This window comes from Orcinus orca, chromosome 1 (assembly GCF_937001465.1).
Source record: "Orcinus orca chromosome 1, mOrcOrc1.1, whole genome shotgun sequence".
Taxonomy (NCBI): Eukaryota; Metazoa; Chordata; class Mammalia; order Artiodactyla; family Delphinidae; genus Orcinus; species Orcinus orca.
The window spans coordinates 200,944,186-200,961,490 of NC_064559.1; the positions used below are offsets into that span (position 1 = coordinate 200,944,186).

General features: G+C 47.1%; 1 protein-coding gene across 1 annotated transcript; it reads right to left on the reverse strand.

The window, feature by feature from the left end:
• Nucleotides 1–16,994, reverse strand: LOC101288479 (chymotrypsin-like elastase family member 2A). Its single transcript, XM_049697592.1, has 6 exons — nucleotides 16,931–16,994; nucleotides 11,289–11,454; nucleotides 10,014–10,142; nucleotides 6,556–6,696; nucleotides 1,767–1,908; nucleotides 1–786 (listed from the first exon to the last, which is right to left on the reverse strand). The coding sequence occupies exons 1-6, from the start codon at nucleotides 16,992–16,994 to the stop codon at nucleotides 577–579; spliced, it is 852 nt and encodes a 283-aa protein (XP_049553549.1). The 3' UTR covers nucleotides 1–576.
• Between the last annotated feature and the right edge of the window lie 311 nt (nucleotides 16,995–17,305).

Consider the following 17,305-nt stretch of genomic DNA (forward strand, 5'->3'; position numbering starts at 1 on the left):
ATTCACTGTTTTTTAAAAATAGGAATTGAGCTGGTGTGGAAGTTTGTGAGGCACTGGTTTTGAGCTCACAGGCTAAAGCTCTCTGGGGACACATTCACAGTCATAGTGGGATCAGCTCAGCCCCATTTACCTGGACTGCCTTGGTCTGAAACAGAAAGTCCTGCATCCCAGGCAGCTTCCCAGTCCAGCGCAAACTGAGATGATTGGTCCCCCTACAGAACAGCTGGGGGACCCTTTAGAATGACTAATTTCCAATAATTAAGGCTGTGAGGATCTCAAACGACCAGGTTTTGGGCTTTGCAGATAAATATAGCATTGGGCAGTGGGGTCTGGGCCTACAGGTAGATAAGCAAAACCAAAATACCCCATGAATCCTAGGGAACCTGCTGTTAATGCTGGAGGAGTAACCTTTATTTTCAACCTCTTTGGACAAGACCACCCTCTATGTGCCTTTTCACTCAACTCACACAGAAATGTTGGGGCCTATCGGGGATCCTGCAGGGGTTGCCCAGGTCTGCAGCCTCCTAGCTCTCAAGAGGAGGGAGGGGGTCCTCAGAACTCAGGTGGGCATGGCCCTCATGGGGCCAGGGCCAGGGCAGGGCCTGGGGGGCACAGGGCTGGTCCGGTTCTTACCGAATTGATCTGGTCAATGTAGCTGGAGACCCGTGTGAAGACGGAGGGCTTGTGGTAGTCGTTGCAACCAAGGGAGGACCTGAAGCTGACCACGCCGTGCACTTGCCCCTGGCCGTTAGCCGCCTGGCAGTTCAGTGGTCTGCCGGAGTCCCCCTGGGGAAGGCCGGTGTTCTGTCAGGAGGGGCCTTTGAGCTTGGGTGGGGCGATGGGAGGGGAGGGGAAGGGGCCACCCTTCAGAGCCCCCTGTTTTACATGTTGGCAGTGCATTTATATTGTTCCGCGGTGGGTTGCCGTATTCTCAGAGGCCAGGCCTTGCGGTCACAGCTCAAGACGGCACCATAATACCAACAGGAGCTGTGTGTGTGCCTGGAATGGTGCTGGCACTTTATAGGCCTTATCTCGTTTAATCTTTACCAAAACCTATGAGCTAAGTGTTGCAGCATCCCCATTTCATCAAAGAGGAAGACAGAAGCCCTCAGACAGGCTGTGCAAGCAGTAAAGTGGAGGAGCTGGGACGTGAGCCAGAGTTAGAATGCCACGCGCTCAATCACCACCGGCCACTTCCTCCCATTGACGGAGTGTCCCGGGGGCCCGTCTGCCTGGGCAGAGAGTGTAGGGGCCCAGTGTGATCTGAAGGACACGTGAAGCTCCTTCCCGCTCTGTCCCCACTCTGCTTCAAAGTCCACCACATAGCAAGTCCTTTTGGTTAAGACACTGTATCAGAAAGGCTCTGTGGCAGCTACCATGAAGGGATACGTTGGGTCATGAATGGGACTAATTCAACAGATAAACTTGAAATCACCTTAGAAAGGTCCTAACCCAGCAAATATGTCCCCTTGGCTCCCTTACTACACAGAGGAAAGAATAAGAGAGATGACAGTTGTGAGAGACCTCAATGAGACCCAAGGAAGGACTTCCCAGCAGTGAGAGGGTGGACACTACTACAAGGAGAATCTCAAAATATCTTTTCTGGAGACTGCAAGGACAAAGGTCAGGGTTCAAATGTGTGAAGCTGTTTCCCAGTGCTTTGCTAGCAGCTGGGAGGATGGAGTCCAGGTCCCTGAGAGACTCTCCCCATCCTCAGCCTCATTTTGTCAGTGTGTGTGTGGGGTCACCTGACTTCCTGCACTCACACTGCAGCTGGAGATCACACCATCACCCCCAGCACAGATCATATTGGTCTTCACAGTCCTGCCCCACCAACCAGGTTGGGAGCATGCGGCAGAGTCCACAGCCAGCAACTCGCCCTGCTGCAGGATGTCAGGAAGAGCTCCGCTGGCTGCGTGAGACAAGAGAGAAGGTGTTACAGGGACAAAGGGACTCCTGAGAAAAAGCGAGTAGTGGATGCCCAGCCTCTTTCTTTGTGGTCCCTCTTACTTCCCTCCATCCATAGGGTTGCCATGAGAGCAGCCATGTTTGCCCGTACTGTATCCTCACAGTTGATTGGGTAGTGTTCTGGCCACAGCTGATTGGTTCAGGGGTGAACATCTGACCCCAGCTAAGCCAATGAGCTCCTTCTCCTGAGAATTTGGGGGTGGGACTAAGAAATCCCAGCCAGAGAGGATATAAATCTGGGAGCTGTTGGTAGTGGCTGCCATTTTCTTCTAGGGAGAGAAGGATGAAGTAGATCCACGAAGAAAAGAAATTCTGAGAGAGGGTTTCCTGAGGTTCTCATAGTCTTTCAGCCCCTGATTCTCTCCTGTTCCTGAAGCCTGGCTGTCTCTGGCCATGGCTGAGTCTCTTAAACCCTTATAACAAACTCTCCATTTTGTTGTGCTGGCTCCATGGTTTCTACCACTTACCTTAAATATGACAGTGAGCCTGCTGGCATCTGGAGACCCAGCTTGGGAAAAATATTTGAATGCATTGAAAGTAGAGCTTTCCTAATGGCTCCCAACGACACTGCCACCATCACTTTCATTACTATCGTCACTGCTACTCATGTCAAAGACTAATAATATTCTTCACTTGCATTTTATTAGGCCGTTCAAAATACTAAACTAATCCTCACAGTAAGTATTTATTCCTATTTTGGACATTGGGACAGATGGGACATTGAAGCCAAGAGAAATTAAGCAGCTTTCCCAAGACCATCCTAATTAAATCTAGTCTAACCTGTATTATATTTTGCAAGTGTCTAAGCATTTTCACATCTCTTTTGTCATCTCTTTTAACCTTTGCCAACCGTATTTCCATTTTACAGATGAGAAAACTGAAGCTAAGGTTACACAGCTAGTGACCAACAGAGCTGGGGATAAAGCCAAGCATTTGGACCCTTCCCTGGCTCTTGCTGCCTCCAGTGAAATACTTTCTGCCTGGGTGTTTTCTGATAAACGAACCAGTGGTTGTGCTTGTATCTCAGTAAGCATGAGATACACTTCCCACTTCTTTCTTCTGCTGAGTTTCCATGTACCCATGTTTTTGCAGATAAGCCAGGCAAGAGGGTGACACTAATTTGAGTGTATGTGTGTTGATGTACCTCTGTAAAAAACGTGTCACTTATAGATTTATGTCATTATGAAAAAAAAATAACCACTTACCTGCATGAGCCTTCCTAGAGCTTTCCAAACCTTTGGTGATTTTACAAGGGGAGGGCAGGTCCTCTGTTCCTTCTTGGTGGCCTGCTGTCATTGGATTTCTGACCCCTAGGGCTTATGTCAAAAGGAGACCCACATGTAGCCAGGGTCTGAGCAGCAAGGTCAGGAGGCACGTGGGACAGATGAGTTTTGAGATGGGGAGCAGAGAGTCTGATGAGGGCCCCAGGGACCTTTGTGGAGCTCTGGAATCCTGAGGTCACAGAGTGAATGCTATTTTGGACTCTGGCTTTGGGCCATAAAAAGGGACTTCGGGGGACTTCCCTGGCGGTCCAGTGGTTAGGACTCTGCACTTCCACTGCAGGGGGCATGGGTTCGATCCCTGGCTGGGGAAGTAAGATCCCACATCCCATATGCCGCGCGGCATGGCCAAGAAAGGGGAGAAAAAGAAAAGGGACTTCTGTGCCAGAAGTCATGTAGTCAATGTAACCCTCATTCTGTCATAGTGACAGTGACAACAATTAACACACAACACCTACTATGTGCCAGGTGCTGGGCTAAGTGCTTCCCATGGATTATTGACAACTCTGTGATACAGGTGCTGTTATTATCCCCATTTTACAGATGAGGAAACTTCAGTGTGGAAAAGCTAATTAAGTAACGTGCCAAAGGTCACATAGCAAGTAAGTGGAGGATCTGGATTTGAACCCAGGCAGTCTGAATTCCTTTTTTTTTTTTTTACATCTTTACTGGAGTATAATTGCTTTACAATGGTGTGTTAGTTTCTGCTTTATAACAAAGTGAATCAGTTATACATATACATATGTTCCCATATCTCTTCCCTCTTGTGTCTCCCTCCCTCCCACCCTCCCTATCCCACCCTTCTAGGTGGTCACAGAGCACCGAGCTGATCTCCCTGTGCTATGCGGCTGCTTCCGACTAGCTATCTACCTTACGTTTGGTAGTGTATATATGTCCATGCCACTCTTTCACTTTGTCCCAGCTTGCCCTCCCCCCTCCCCGTGTCCTCAAGTCCATTCTCTAGTAGGTCTGTATCTTTATTGCCATCTTACCCCTAGGTTCTTCATGACCCTTTTTTTTTTCTTCTTAGATTCCATATATATGTGTTAGCATACAATATTTGTCTTTCTCTTTCTGACTTACTTCACTCTGTATGACAGACTGTAGGTCCATCCACCTCACTACAAATAACTCAATTTCGTTTCCTTTTATGGCTGAGTAATATTGCATTGTATGTATGTGCCACATTTTCTTTATCCATTCATCCGATGATGGACACTTAGGTTGCTTCCATCTCCTGTCTATTGTAAATAGTGCTGCAATGAACATTTTGGTACATGACTCTTTTTGAATTATGGTTTCCTCAGGGTATATGCCCAGTAGTGGGATTGCTGGGTCATATGGTAGCTGTATTTGTAATTTTTTAAGGAACCTCCATACTGTTCTCCATAGTGGCTGTACCAAGTCACATTCCCACCAGCAGTGCAAGAGTGTTCCCTTTTCTCCACACCCTCTCCAGCATTTATTGTTTCTGGATTTTTTGATGATGGCCATTCTGACCTGTATGAGATGATATCTCATTGTATTTTTGATTTGCATTTATTTAATGATTAATGATGTTGAGCATTCTTTCATGTGTTTGTTGGCAGTCTGTATATCTTCTTTGGAGAAATGTCTGTTTAGGTCTTCTGCCCATTTTTGGATTGGCTTGTTTGTTTTTTTGTTATTGAGCTGCATGAGCTGCTTGTAAATTTTGGAGATTAATCCTTTGTCAGTTCCTTCATTTGCCAATATTTTCTCCCATTCTGAGGGTTGTATTTTGGTCTTGTTTATGGTTTCCTTTGCTGTGCAAAATCTTTGAAGTTTCATTAGGTCCCATTTGTTTATTTTTGTTTTTATTTCCATTTCTCTAGGAGGTGGGTCAAAAAGGATCTTGCTGTGATTTATGTCATAGAGTGTTCTGCCTGTTTTCCTCTAAGAGTTTGATAGTTTCTGGCCTTACATTTAGGTCTTTAATCCATTTTGAGCTTATTTATGTGTATGGTGTAAGGGAGTGTTCTAATCTCATACCTTTACATGTACCTGTCCAGTTTTCCCAGCACCACTTATTGAAGAGGCTGTCCTTTCTCCACTGTACATTCCTGCCTCCTTTATCAAAGATAAGGTGACCATATGTGCGAGGGTTTATCTCTGGGATTTCTATCGTGTTCTATTGATCTATATTTCTGTTTTTGTGCCAGTACCATACTGTCTTGATTACTGTAGCTTTGTAGTATAGTCTGAAGTCCAGGAGCCCGATTCCTCCAGCTCCGTTTTTCGTTCTCAAGATTGCTTTGGCTATTCGGGGTCTTTTGTGTTTCCATACAAATTGTGAAATTTTTTGTTCTAGTTCTGTGAAAAATGCCAGTGGTAGTTTGATAGGGATTGCATTGAATCTGTAGATTGCTTTGGGTAGTAGAGTCATTTTCACAATGTTGATTCTTCCAATCCAAGAACATGGTATATCTCTCCATCTATTTGTATCATCTTTAATTTCTTTCATCAGTGTCTTATAATTTTCTGCATACAGGTCGTTTGTCTCCTTAGGTAGGTTAATTCCTAGATATTTTATTCTTTTTGTTGCAATGGTAAATGGGAGTGTTTTCTTAATTTCACTTTCAGATTTTTCATCATTAGTGTATAACAATGCCAGAGATTTCTGTACATTAATTTTGTATCCTGCTACTTTACCAAATTCATTGATTAGCTCTAGTAGTTTTCTGGTAGCGTCTTTAGGATTCTCTATTTATAGTGTCATGTCATCTGCAAACAGTGACAGCTTTACTTCTTCTTTTCTGATTTGGATTCCTTTTATTTCCTTTTCTTCTCTGATTGCTTTGGCTAAAACTTCCAAAGCTATGTTGAATAAGAGTGGTGAGAGTGGGCAACCTTGTCTTGTTCCTGATCTTAGTGGAAATGGTTTCAGTTTTTCACCATTGAGGACGATGTTGGCTGTTGGTTTGTCATATATGGCCTTTATTATGTTGAGGAAAGTTCCCTCTATGCCTACTTTCTGGAGGGTTTTTATCATAAATGGGTGTTGAATTTTGTCGAAAGCTTTCTCTGCATCTATTGAGATGATCATATGGTTTTTCTCCTTCAATTTGTTAATATGGTGTATCACGATTGATTTGCGTATATTGAAGAATCCTTGCATTCCTGGAGTAAACCCCACTTGATTATCCATCTACGCTATCCTGCTTCTCCAAGGCAGCAGCCATTTTTTCCAGACTCCCTGGATGATGAGTGGGGAGAGAGCCCCTGACTGGACAGGGGTGACATTGCCTCCCTTCCCTCCCTTGGGATCCTTGGGATTCCCAGCACCCACTTACTCTGCAGCCTTCCCCAGCCCGTGACATAGCAGATATAGTTGTTGGGTAGATTGGCGCCAGTGGGCGGTAGGCAGCTAAGCTGGATCTTGTCAGTCAGGGCGATGGGGTTGGCCAGTTTGAGCAGGGCAATGTCGTTCCTGGGTTTGTCAAGAGGCAGAGCATAAAGAGAGGGTTGACTGGTCCTGCCCCAATTATATTTCTGATTTTAGCCCCAGTGGGGACCATCAAACCCCCTCCTCGGCCAGCCTGATGGTGAATCTTCCTTCTGTTGGGGCTATGAGGGATTGGGGAGCAGCTGTGGTTAAACCCCAGGATTGCATTTTGTCCCTGGTGGAGCTTGGAGCCCTAAATTCCCCTGAGGCCTTTCAGGGGACTGTACAGAACAGGGAGGGCAAATAGGTTTGTCTTGCAATGTCCACTCTGATGGATTAGTTTGTGGCTGCCTGGCAGGCTGTGTTGACAAGGATTCTGAGGCTCTGTCCAGGGTCAGCAAGGAAATAAATCCATGACTGCTTGGTAATGTCTGTCCCAGCTGTATGCTTCCTATGTTTGGTTTAGAAAACAGTAGATGTTCAGGCTGAAAGGCCTTTTTACCTTTACTCTTTACTCACCCTTCCACCTTGAGTCCTGCTGCCAGATTTATCCATTAGTCTCACGTCCTTGTCTAGGAAACCTTTAGTGATTGGCAGATTACATTTTCCACGATGGCGGCAATGAGATCTCCCATCCCATCAGTGCTTGTTGCAATGTGATGTTGACACTCTGTCCTTTGAGAGGAGGGGTCTGGGTTTCTTCCCTCTGGTTGGGGGGTGGGGGACTGTGATATAGAGGAAGTGACACCATGTGACTTCTGAGACTAGGGCATGAGAAAATGCAGCTTCTCTCTGGTCCTTCAGGATTCCTGTTCTTGGGTCCTAACCTCCGTGCCGTGAAGAAGCCCAGGCCACATAGAGAGTCCACGTGTATGTGAAAAGGCCCTTCTCCACTCTCTGCCCACCCATCTCCTCCCCATCTCTTAAGGCTTCCCTGGATCCATTCTGTGCCATTTTATGGCTTTACAGCGTCTTGTCTGTGTGTATTTCATCTAGTTGACAAGTCCCTTTGGGGGCAGAGACTGACTCATGACTCACGGACACCCCGCATCCTTTGTGCACCATCATCGGTGCTGGACCACAGCAGGCTGCCCGGATGAAGGATCACAGGGTGTTATGGCCACAGGGCATCCTCCTGCTCTCCCCAGGGCTGTGATGCAGAGTCTCCTGGACGATATGGCAGAGTGAACTTTCTGGGCAGCCATTCAAGAGTGGCATCTTGGGCTGCAGAAGAGCCCTTGCATGTGGATAAATTATGCAGATTTGAAGAGATGGCTGGGGTTCTTCTTTCTAAAGGCCCTTCTGGAACTGCAGATCTGCTCTTGGGGATTGGGAGAGGATGAAGGATACCTCTGGGTTTCGGGAAGGTGATGGGGAAGCAGGAAAAGGGAAGACAGCTTTCTGTCCCCAGAAAGTGGGGACAATCATGACGACAATGATGATGACAGTGTTTTGAAGATGTGCTCAGATCAGGCCTCTGCTGGGCACATCACACCTGATTTAATGCTACTTTCTGGATCTGTATCTTCAGGCAAGTTCCTTCACTTCCTAGGTCGTGGTTTCCTCATCGGTGAGTTGGGGATAATAACAGTACCTCCCGCCTGGGGCTGTTGTGAGGAATAAATGTGATAACGCTCAGGAAACACCTAGCACAGTGCCTGGCACAAGGAAAGCACTAAGTGTTCGTTGGCGTGATTGTGCAAACTAACTCCTGGGGGTGGAAGAGAGCTCACTGGGAAGGGGGCCTAGACTGTGAGGTTCTGGAGGGTTGGCGACCCCCACCACTCCTGCCTGTCCTAGTGGAAGACCAGGCTGGCTGGTCACAGTCTCTGCTGGTCACTGGAGTGCCTATGCTTGCTTGTGTGATCAGAAAGGGGGAGTTTCCTGAGCTGCAATGAGATGCTCGGGTTCAGGTGGCCCCCTAAACCCCGCAGGACTGGGGGCCTTGTGTGTTTCAGTCACTGTTGTTTCCTGGTGCCTAGAACAGGGCCTGGCATATAGTAGGTGCTCAACAGATACCTGTGGAATGAAGGCGTGAGTGAACCCATGGCTCTGAATTTTGTTTAACACCACCTGGATCTCAGGATTAGTGATGATGAAAAAAGTTTGATGTTCCAGCAACTATTCCCTGCCCCTACATGTGCCCGCTCCCTGGGGTAGGGGGTGGAGATTCAGGGGTGAATCAGGCATGGCCCAGCCCTTGCAAACTTCCGGCTAGAAGGGGAATTAGATGTGAATTCATCTCTAATGCACCTTGAGAGTGGACCGGGCGGGAGGAAGGGGTTGATTCCGCCAGTTTTCTGATGGGCAGAGAACCTTCCCTGCCTCTTCTTCCTCTCCCTCCTTTTTTCCACTTCCTGGGACCACTCCCCTCTACTTTGATGGCTCAGACATAGATCCCAGCACTTACACCTCTTTACTGCACCATTATTGTACTATTACTGCTAATAGCCCACACATATGGTTTCTATCATGTGCCAGGACTTTTTCTAAGCGCTTTACATACATTATCTCATTTAATCCTCGCAACAGCCCTAGAGGTAGACACTATTACTGTCCTTATTTTACCAAAGAGGAAACTGAGGCACAGAAAGGCTAAGGAACTCGTGCTGGGCCACGCAGTCAGTATTCGTATCTAAGCCTCCAGGCTCCAGAAGCTCGACCCCTAACCACCACCCCGCACTGCCTTCCAGCCACACTTCTGGCCGTGGGCTCCTTGAGAGCTGGCGTGGTGACCTGTGCATCTCTGTGCGTCCAGCACCCAGCATGGCATGTGGGACATGGCGGGTGAACATAGGATGGTATGTGCTTGTCTACGAGGAGTTGGGGGAAGCGGAGTTGCCATCTCCCTGCAGGTCGGGGAACAATCACTGGGGGGCTTTGCAGAGCTCTGTGCCCCTTGCCAGCTTCCTGTGTGTGTTACCCCAGGCTGTCCCAGTAGAGTATCAGGGAATCTTTGAAAAATGTCAAAGGCGTGTTGGGAGGGGACACAGAGTAGGGGACAGCAGAGGGACTGTGTCCTACTCCACTCATAGACTCCACTTATAGTGGGACCTGCAGACCTATCCCTGTGTCGCCAGCACTTGGCACAGAATAAATACACGGTCAGTGAGTGCCTGCGGTGGACAGGGGAGCTGCAGGCTTAACTGGCAGGAGATCCAGGTCGCTCTGACAGTCTTTGCCTCTCCCTCCCCTAGTCACAGCCCAGCCCAGGCATCTTTGCGGCCGAGAGTTCCTCCCCACTCCCTACAGAAGGAGCAAAGGATGGGGCAGGGTTGCACCCACTGCCTTCTGGGAGACGCCCCATCCCCGCTCTGCACCCCTGCCAACCCACCCCCCAAGCGCACCCAGACAGAACACACCCTTTGGAGAGCTGGTTGGAGTTCCAGTCCTCTTGCACCACAAGCTTGGAGACCTTGATGGCCAGCGAGCCGGGCTCATGGGTGGCGAGGCAGTGCTGGCCCAGCACCACACTGTAGGTCCTGGAGGAACTGGGAGAGGGGGCCGAGCGGGGAAGGTAAGCTCTGGGCTGTCCTTTCCTCTCTCTGGGCCTCTATGGGCAGGGACACCCCAATCAATGCACTGTCTGGAGGCCTGTCTCTGGCCGATGCTGGGATGGGCCCAAGTCGGTGCCTGCCCCAAGAGCTGCTAGTTGCCGCTGGGAATTTTTCTTCCCTCTGGGCAATCAGTTAGTTATAATAACTATAACCAAACAGTAATTGCAACTATATTATACCAACTGTAAACTATGATATAAAATAAAAGTTATAATAATATAAACTCTGTGTTACTATAGGGGAAGTGAGATGGATACAGAGATAACAGCAGTCATTCATCCTCAAGGGCATCTTTTAATTTAACCCCTCACCTTCCATTTTTAGATGGGGAACCTGAGGCTCAGGGAGGAGTAAATTGTCCAGAGTCTTGCAGCTCGTTAGTGACAATTCAGAACTAGAACCAGGACTCCTGATGCCCAGACCTCTATTATTTCCCCCCGCCCGCCTCACAGAACTTGTAAATCAGGTGAGGAGAAGGGACCTCTCCTGGCTATGAAAGCATCACATTGGCCCAGCGGAAACTCCAGTGAGCACCAACCGGTGTGAGATAAGCAGAGGCTGTAGGGAGGGAAAAGGACAGGTGATCAATGAATGTCACAGAGCCCTTCCTGTCCCTTGTGGGCCTTTATAATGGTGCCAGTTCACTTTTATTGAGCACTTACTAAGAGCCAGCCCCTTTAATGCATCATCACATTTAATCCACACTAAATTCTGCTGCCTGATTTTTAGCAGGTGATGGCATTGAGGCTTGGAGTAGTAGTTCAAGTTGCTCAAGGGAACCCAGTTCCAGATCCTGAGGCCACATCTAGTTCCCCCAAGAGGACAGGAAATGGGCCTCCTCCCTCTCCATAGTCCCCCTCAGCGCCCCGCAAGGGATACTTAACCCATGGCACGTATGGGCCCATCAACTGACCAACAGACGGAACTGTACATTGATGAGAACTTGTTTCTCGGCTGAGGAAGTGGTTATGTGCAAGGCTCCTTCACACAGGGTGGTTCAGGCCATCTGGGCTCCAACTCTGAGGGATGAGCATTGGCCAGTGGGGTGAGTGGGCTGGGAGACTGGGGAAGAGCACTCACCCGATGTAGTGGGCAGCTGTCAGGACCCAGTTTTGGCCTGTCAGAGACCCTCCGCAGGTGTGGCGCCACTGGCCATTAGAGCTGTACTGCAGGGAGACCTGGGAAGAAGTGCAGGTGCTCTGGTCACTGAAAGGACCAGGCTCCTCTGCTCTGCAGCTTCCCAGCCCTGAGAGCGGGGCCAGGGTCAGGTGAGCAAGGCACTCCCCTCAGGTGCAAAATCTAAGGGGGCACCAAGAAACTCGGTAATCAGGATAAATAACATTTTTAATAATCTTTAGAAAATTAGCACAAAAAAATCTCTGATGAACAAAATGTCAAAAATTTAAATAAAGACAGTATTAAAAAGTAATTGTTGGGCTTCCCTGGTGGCACAGTGGTTAAGAATCCGCCTGCCAATGCAGGGGGCACGGGTTCGAGCCCTGGTCCGGGAAGATCCCACATGCCGCGGAGCAACGAAGCCTGTGCGCCACAACTACTGAGCCTGCGCTCTAGAGCCCGCGAGCCACAACTACTGAGCCCACGTGCCACAACTACTGAAGCCCGCGCGCCTAGAGCCCGAGCTCCGCAACAAGGGAAGCCACGACAATGAGAAGCCCGCGCACCTCAAGGGAGAGTAGCCCCCCGCTTGCCGCAACTAGAGAAAGCCTGCACGCAGCAAAGAAGACCCAACGCAGCCAAAAATAAAATAAATAAAAAGTGATTGTTTTGAACATCTTTGGGCAACCTGACTTGTTGGGTTTTTTTCCCTTCTTGGGAGCTATTTCTTTAGGACGTATTCCTCCAATTTAATATGTGTAAACCAAAATTTTGATTCCCCCCCCCCGCCCCAAGTCTGTGTTTTCCCATCTTGGTAAATGGCAACCCCACTGTACCTGCTGCTCAGGTCAAAACACTAGGCAGTGAATTTGATGCTTCTCTTTCTCTCATATGCCTCATTCTAATCTACCAGCAAATCCTGCCAGCTCTACTTCCAGAATATGTAGACAGAACGCATCCCTCTTACCACCTCAACTGCTGGTCCCAACCATCTTTATTAAACTCTCACCTGGATTATTATTGTAGCTTCCTATGTATTCTCCCTGCTCTCACCCTGGCCCCTCCCTCACCCCATTTCTCAACACAGCAGCCAGAATGATCCTTTTAAAATGTAAGCATGATTATATCTCTTCTCTGCTCGAACAGCCAGTGGCTCCCCCTATTACACAGTGTGAAACCCCAAACTGATCAAGGCTCTACAAGTCTCCACATGACCTCCCTGACCTTATAGGTTCCCACTCCCTTCTGCTCCAGCCACACTGACCTCCACGAGGTTCTGGAAATACACCAAGCCCACTTCTGCCTCAGGGCCTTTGCACTTGCTGTTCCTTCTGCCTGGACTATTCTTCTCTTATGTATTAGCATAGCGTTCTCCTTCACTTCCTACGGGTCTGTGCTCAAGGTTTTCTTCTCTTTCTTACCTAAAACAGAGTATGCACGCTCATGTGCACACGTACATCCTTACACACGTATGCACACATATGAACACACACATCCCTTTTCCTCTGGTCCTGCTTTATTCTTCATCATAGTATCTATCATCACCTGACATTATGAATTTACCCATTCAATTGTTTATTGTCTCTCCCACTTTAATATAAGCTCTGTGAATTTTTTTTCCCACTGCTGTATTCCAGGTGCCTAGAACAGTACATGTCTCATGGTGGGTCCTTAATAAATTGAACAAGTGAGTGAATCAGCAAATGAATGAATGAATAAATGAATGAATGGATGAGTGAGTGAATGAATGAAAGTAGACTCACCAGGCAAGGGTCTGGTCTTTCCTGTGGAACTTGTCACCTGTTGCTCTAGTTTTTCCCTCAAGACTAAACCCACCGATAGGAATATGAACATACATAAGTGTACCTTACCCTACAGCTCCTCAACTTTTAAAAAATATTTTTGTATTTTTAAAAAATGTATTTTATTTTATTTATTTTTGGCTGCATAGGGTCTTAGTTGCTGCGCCCGGTCTTTCTCTAGTTTCGGCAAGTGGGGGCTACTCTTCATTGCGTTGCGTGGGCTTCTCATCGCGGTGGCTTCTCTTGTTGCAGACCATGGGCTCTAGGCACGCAGGCTTCAGTAGTTGCAGCATGTGGGCTCAGTAGTTGTGGCGCGTACGCTTAGCTGCTCTGCTACATATGGGATCTTCCCGGACCAGGGATCGAACCCGTGGCCCCTGCACTGGCAGGTGGATTCTAAGCCCCTGCGCCACCAGGGTAGTCCCTCATTTTTTTTTAAACAAAAACGTGTTTCTATTTAGATTTGATAGTTTAATAGGTGTGGGTTGGAACTTTAAGGCGGTTGCATTTGGCACTGTTTGGTTCTCTGCCAAAGCTGTCCCATCTCCTTCCCCTTCCTTTCAAGTCCTTGCCAAGGCCAAGCAGAGAGGAGGGAGGTGACAGCAGAGCATTGTGTGCTCTGACCAGTGTTCCCGTGGAGGAAAAGCAGGAATGATGCCTGCTTTTCTCCAAACATCCTCATTTCTGATTATCCACGTGGCATTTTCTTGTTTGCTTGACATTTAAGGGGCCTTAGATGAACTGGCTTTTTAAACAATGCTTAAAATTAGACAAAATTAAAAAAGACACCTAAAAGGATGTCCCCACCCCCAAAATCTGAAAATAGGCTGAAACCATCCTACAGATGTGAAAATTTGAAATAATATGGAAACATAATTTGTGGGTAGCTAAGTGTGGCCATATAATTTGTGGGTAGCTAAAGAGCAAAGGTTGAACCAGATTTGAATCTCCAGTTTCCACCAGGCTAACGGGGTGACTTTGGGCAATTATGTAACTTTTCTGAGCCCCAGTTACCTTGTCTAGAAAATGGGGATCATAATGCCATAATGCCTGTCAGGGGCTCTTGGGATGATTAACAATTACAATAGCTAACACTTTAAATGTCTAATAATTTGAACACTTACTATATACTAGACACTGTTTTGAGCTCAGAGTGTGAATCAGCTTACATCATAATCACAGCAATCCCATGAGGCACTATTATTATTCCCATTTTACAGATGAGTAAACTAAGGCAACCAATAGAAATTTGTATAATGTGGTCCACGCCATAAGGGCTGTTGTACATTTTTAATATTACCCACCGAGAAAGGTAAATTGAGTTGCTCCACTCATACAGCTACTATGTGGTAGAGCAGGGATCGTCTGGCTCCACGATCTGTCTGGAAACTTTATACATCCTACTTTAATTTTGAATCACATAGCACTTTATTTTCGAGTGTCTGGTGGGTTATGATCTAGGATCATAATCTTGGGGTGAGTGTGGAACAAAAGAGACCTCTCAGGCAACTCAGAGCAAATTATATCTGTTTAAAATTTTGATATTTTGTTTGTTATGAAAAAGTTTGATTTTTTTAAAATATTGCATTTAAATATTCATTTTGGTTACTGAGTTTTGTGGTGCCTCCTTAGATCTTGCACCCAAAGTGAGTGCCTTGCTTGCCTCACCCTGGTCCCCACCCTGCTGGACCTGCCCACCAACCCCAATAAAAAAATCTCCCAGGGAAGCAGAAGCAGGAAGTGTAGAGAGACACTTCCAAGACCAACATTAATCAGTTCCCAAGGCAAGGATGCTTTTGTACCAGCAGTGTCAGCGGGTCCAGAGGATGAGGAAATATTTTGGTAGGCAGCATTGATTGGTTCTCAGCACAAGGGTGACCTCTGCTTAAGGGGGAGGTATAGGATCTCTCTTCCAACTTTCCAGAAAAAATATATTATGTGAGTGTGAGAGAAGTGCCAAAAGAATTGGCAACATACACAGAGCCAAGTGTATAAATTACAAACTATCGGTCACCATCTATTAATTGAGGGGAAGATGAACGGATGTTGCCATTCCCTCCGTGAAACATACTGATGGCTGTGTGGGGCACCCTGAACGCTCACCACTAGCACTCACCCCAATTCAACCTTTTTGTTCCCAAACCTGTGTGTGCCAGCTGTGCTTGTATTGTAATTATGTAAATTGATTAAACATGTAACCGATGAAACGTGAGTTCAAAAAGTGAGTTGTGATTTATATGGAAACTAAGTTAAATGCTTGGAAGAGACCAGATAACCCTGACTTTTGAAAAATTGCTGTGAAATTAGGCATCGAAGAGAAAACGGAAAAATTGAGAAAATAGGTCATAAAAATCTGGAAGAGCTCATTCCGATGGCTTCTTGAATGTCTCACAGTCATTGCTCTACTCTAAAGAAATGGAATTATAGATGATGTATTGTGGGGGGTGGTTTACACAAGACAGACTGGTGAACAAATATATATGTACAAGTTTTAAATTAAAATAAAATGTTTAAAAAATGTATGTGTGGTTTCTAAAAATTTCGCTATAACCAAGCTTTCAATTACTTAGTCCCAATCACGTCAGATTAGAGAGATTTTACAATATTTATTTATGTCAATGTCAGCCTCATGTATTTTCTTCGGGAGTCCTACCACTAACAGGTCCTGGTAATTTGTGCCCGTGCCCCAACCAGAAGTTTTAGTCTCCATATCACTAGGATTATTTTAAGGTAAGGAAGTATTTACTTTCATTGGTAACATCTACTTGTCTGTAGTTAAGAATTAATTTGCGGGACTTCCCTGGTGGCGCAGTGGTTAAGAATCCGCCTGCCAATGCAGGGGACACGGGTTCGAGCCCTGGTCCAGGAAGATCCCACATGCCGTGGAGCACCCAAGCCCGTGCACCACAACTACTGAGCCTGCGCGCTAGAGCCCGCGAGCCACAACTACCGAGCCTGTGTGCTGCAACTACTGAGCCCACAAGCCTGGAGCCCATGCTCCGCCACCGCAAGGAGAAGCCCGTGCACAGCAATGAGACCCAACGCAGCCAAAAAGAAAAAAAATAAAAAATAATTAATTTGTACTAGTTGGTTCCTTAAAGCAAGGAATATTTGCATAGGGGGTGATGAATTGTTCATAGGATAACAGTACATGTGTAAGCAAGCATCTGATTGGTTAACAGAGCAAGACTGTATTTGTGAATTTGTGTGTATGGGTTGTGGGGTAGGGCAGGTCTTTATCAACGCTGGAGAAGGCACCTCTCCCTCCACCCCCAAGGTTGACCAAGGGCACAGAAATGTATTTTTCATTGGCGAATTTTCCCATCCTGCTCTCTGAGTCCCCACCAATCCTCATCTTTGCCAGTGCAGTAGACCCCGTGGTGGAGGGCAAAGGGGTGATGTGAGGTAGGTAAGGGCAGGGGGGCAGAAGTGGAGGGGTGGGGGGACTCCCCTGCCAGGGACAGCTGTTGGCTCTCACATCTTCACCTCCAACCACCCTGGGCAGGTTGGGCAGGTAAGTGGGGAGCCCACAGCTGAGAGCTGTAAAAAGAGAAAGGGTCGTGAGCCCAGGAAGCAATGACCCAAACGATGTAACCTACACTTGCTGAATTCCCAAATCCCAAATAGAGAATCCCTGTTCTGGAGGGATCTCCACACGTTGCAGAGTCCTGCCTTTGCTCCACTTATTTGGAACTTCACTCCAGCTTTCTTATAACCACAGGACTGAGTCCAGTGGGTACAGGGAGGTCCCATCCCCAGTCCCACCAGGAGACTGAAAATGTGCCTCTGGGTGACAGGACTTACCTCCAGCCACCAATGTAGGCAGCAGTAGGGCTCTGATCACGGTGTGTCTGTAGGAGTCCGACATGTGTGGCCCTGGCTAAGGCCCTGGTTTTATGAGTGAACTTATCGGCCAGAGATACACTAGGAATGCAAGATGGGGATTTTCTCCAAGCCCAATGGAAAAATGGCCTGTGTCCAAATATTTTTTTCCATTTCCCCCACCTGTCACCCTGGCACTACTTTGAAAAAATGCCAAAGGTGGATGTTGAAATATGGGTTCTATCTGCTTTTAAGAGATTATGTTATGTGTTAGGGGAAGAAGAAAAATATTGTTGTTGGTCCTTGGAGTTGTGTTTTCATAGAAAAGATTAGGTTGGTGTGCTGAGCAAACAGCAT

Bases quoted from the DNA above. Each gene is read 5' to 3' on its own strand.
- LOC101288479 (XM_049697592.1), bottom strand. From the start codon at position 16,994: ATGTCGGACTCCTACAGACACACCGTGATCAGAGCCCTACTGCTGCCT. The intron at 10,143-11,288 runs GTGAGTGCTCTT...CCCCTCTCCCAG, and splicing joins ACAGCTGCCCACTACATCGG to TTCCTCCAGGACCTACAGTG. The intron at 1,909-6,555 runs GTGGGTGCTGGG...TCACGCAGCCAG, and splicing joins TGGGGAAGGCTGCAGAGTAA to CGGAGCTCTTCCTGACATCC.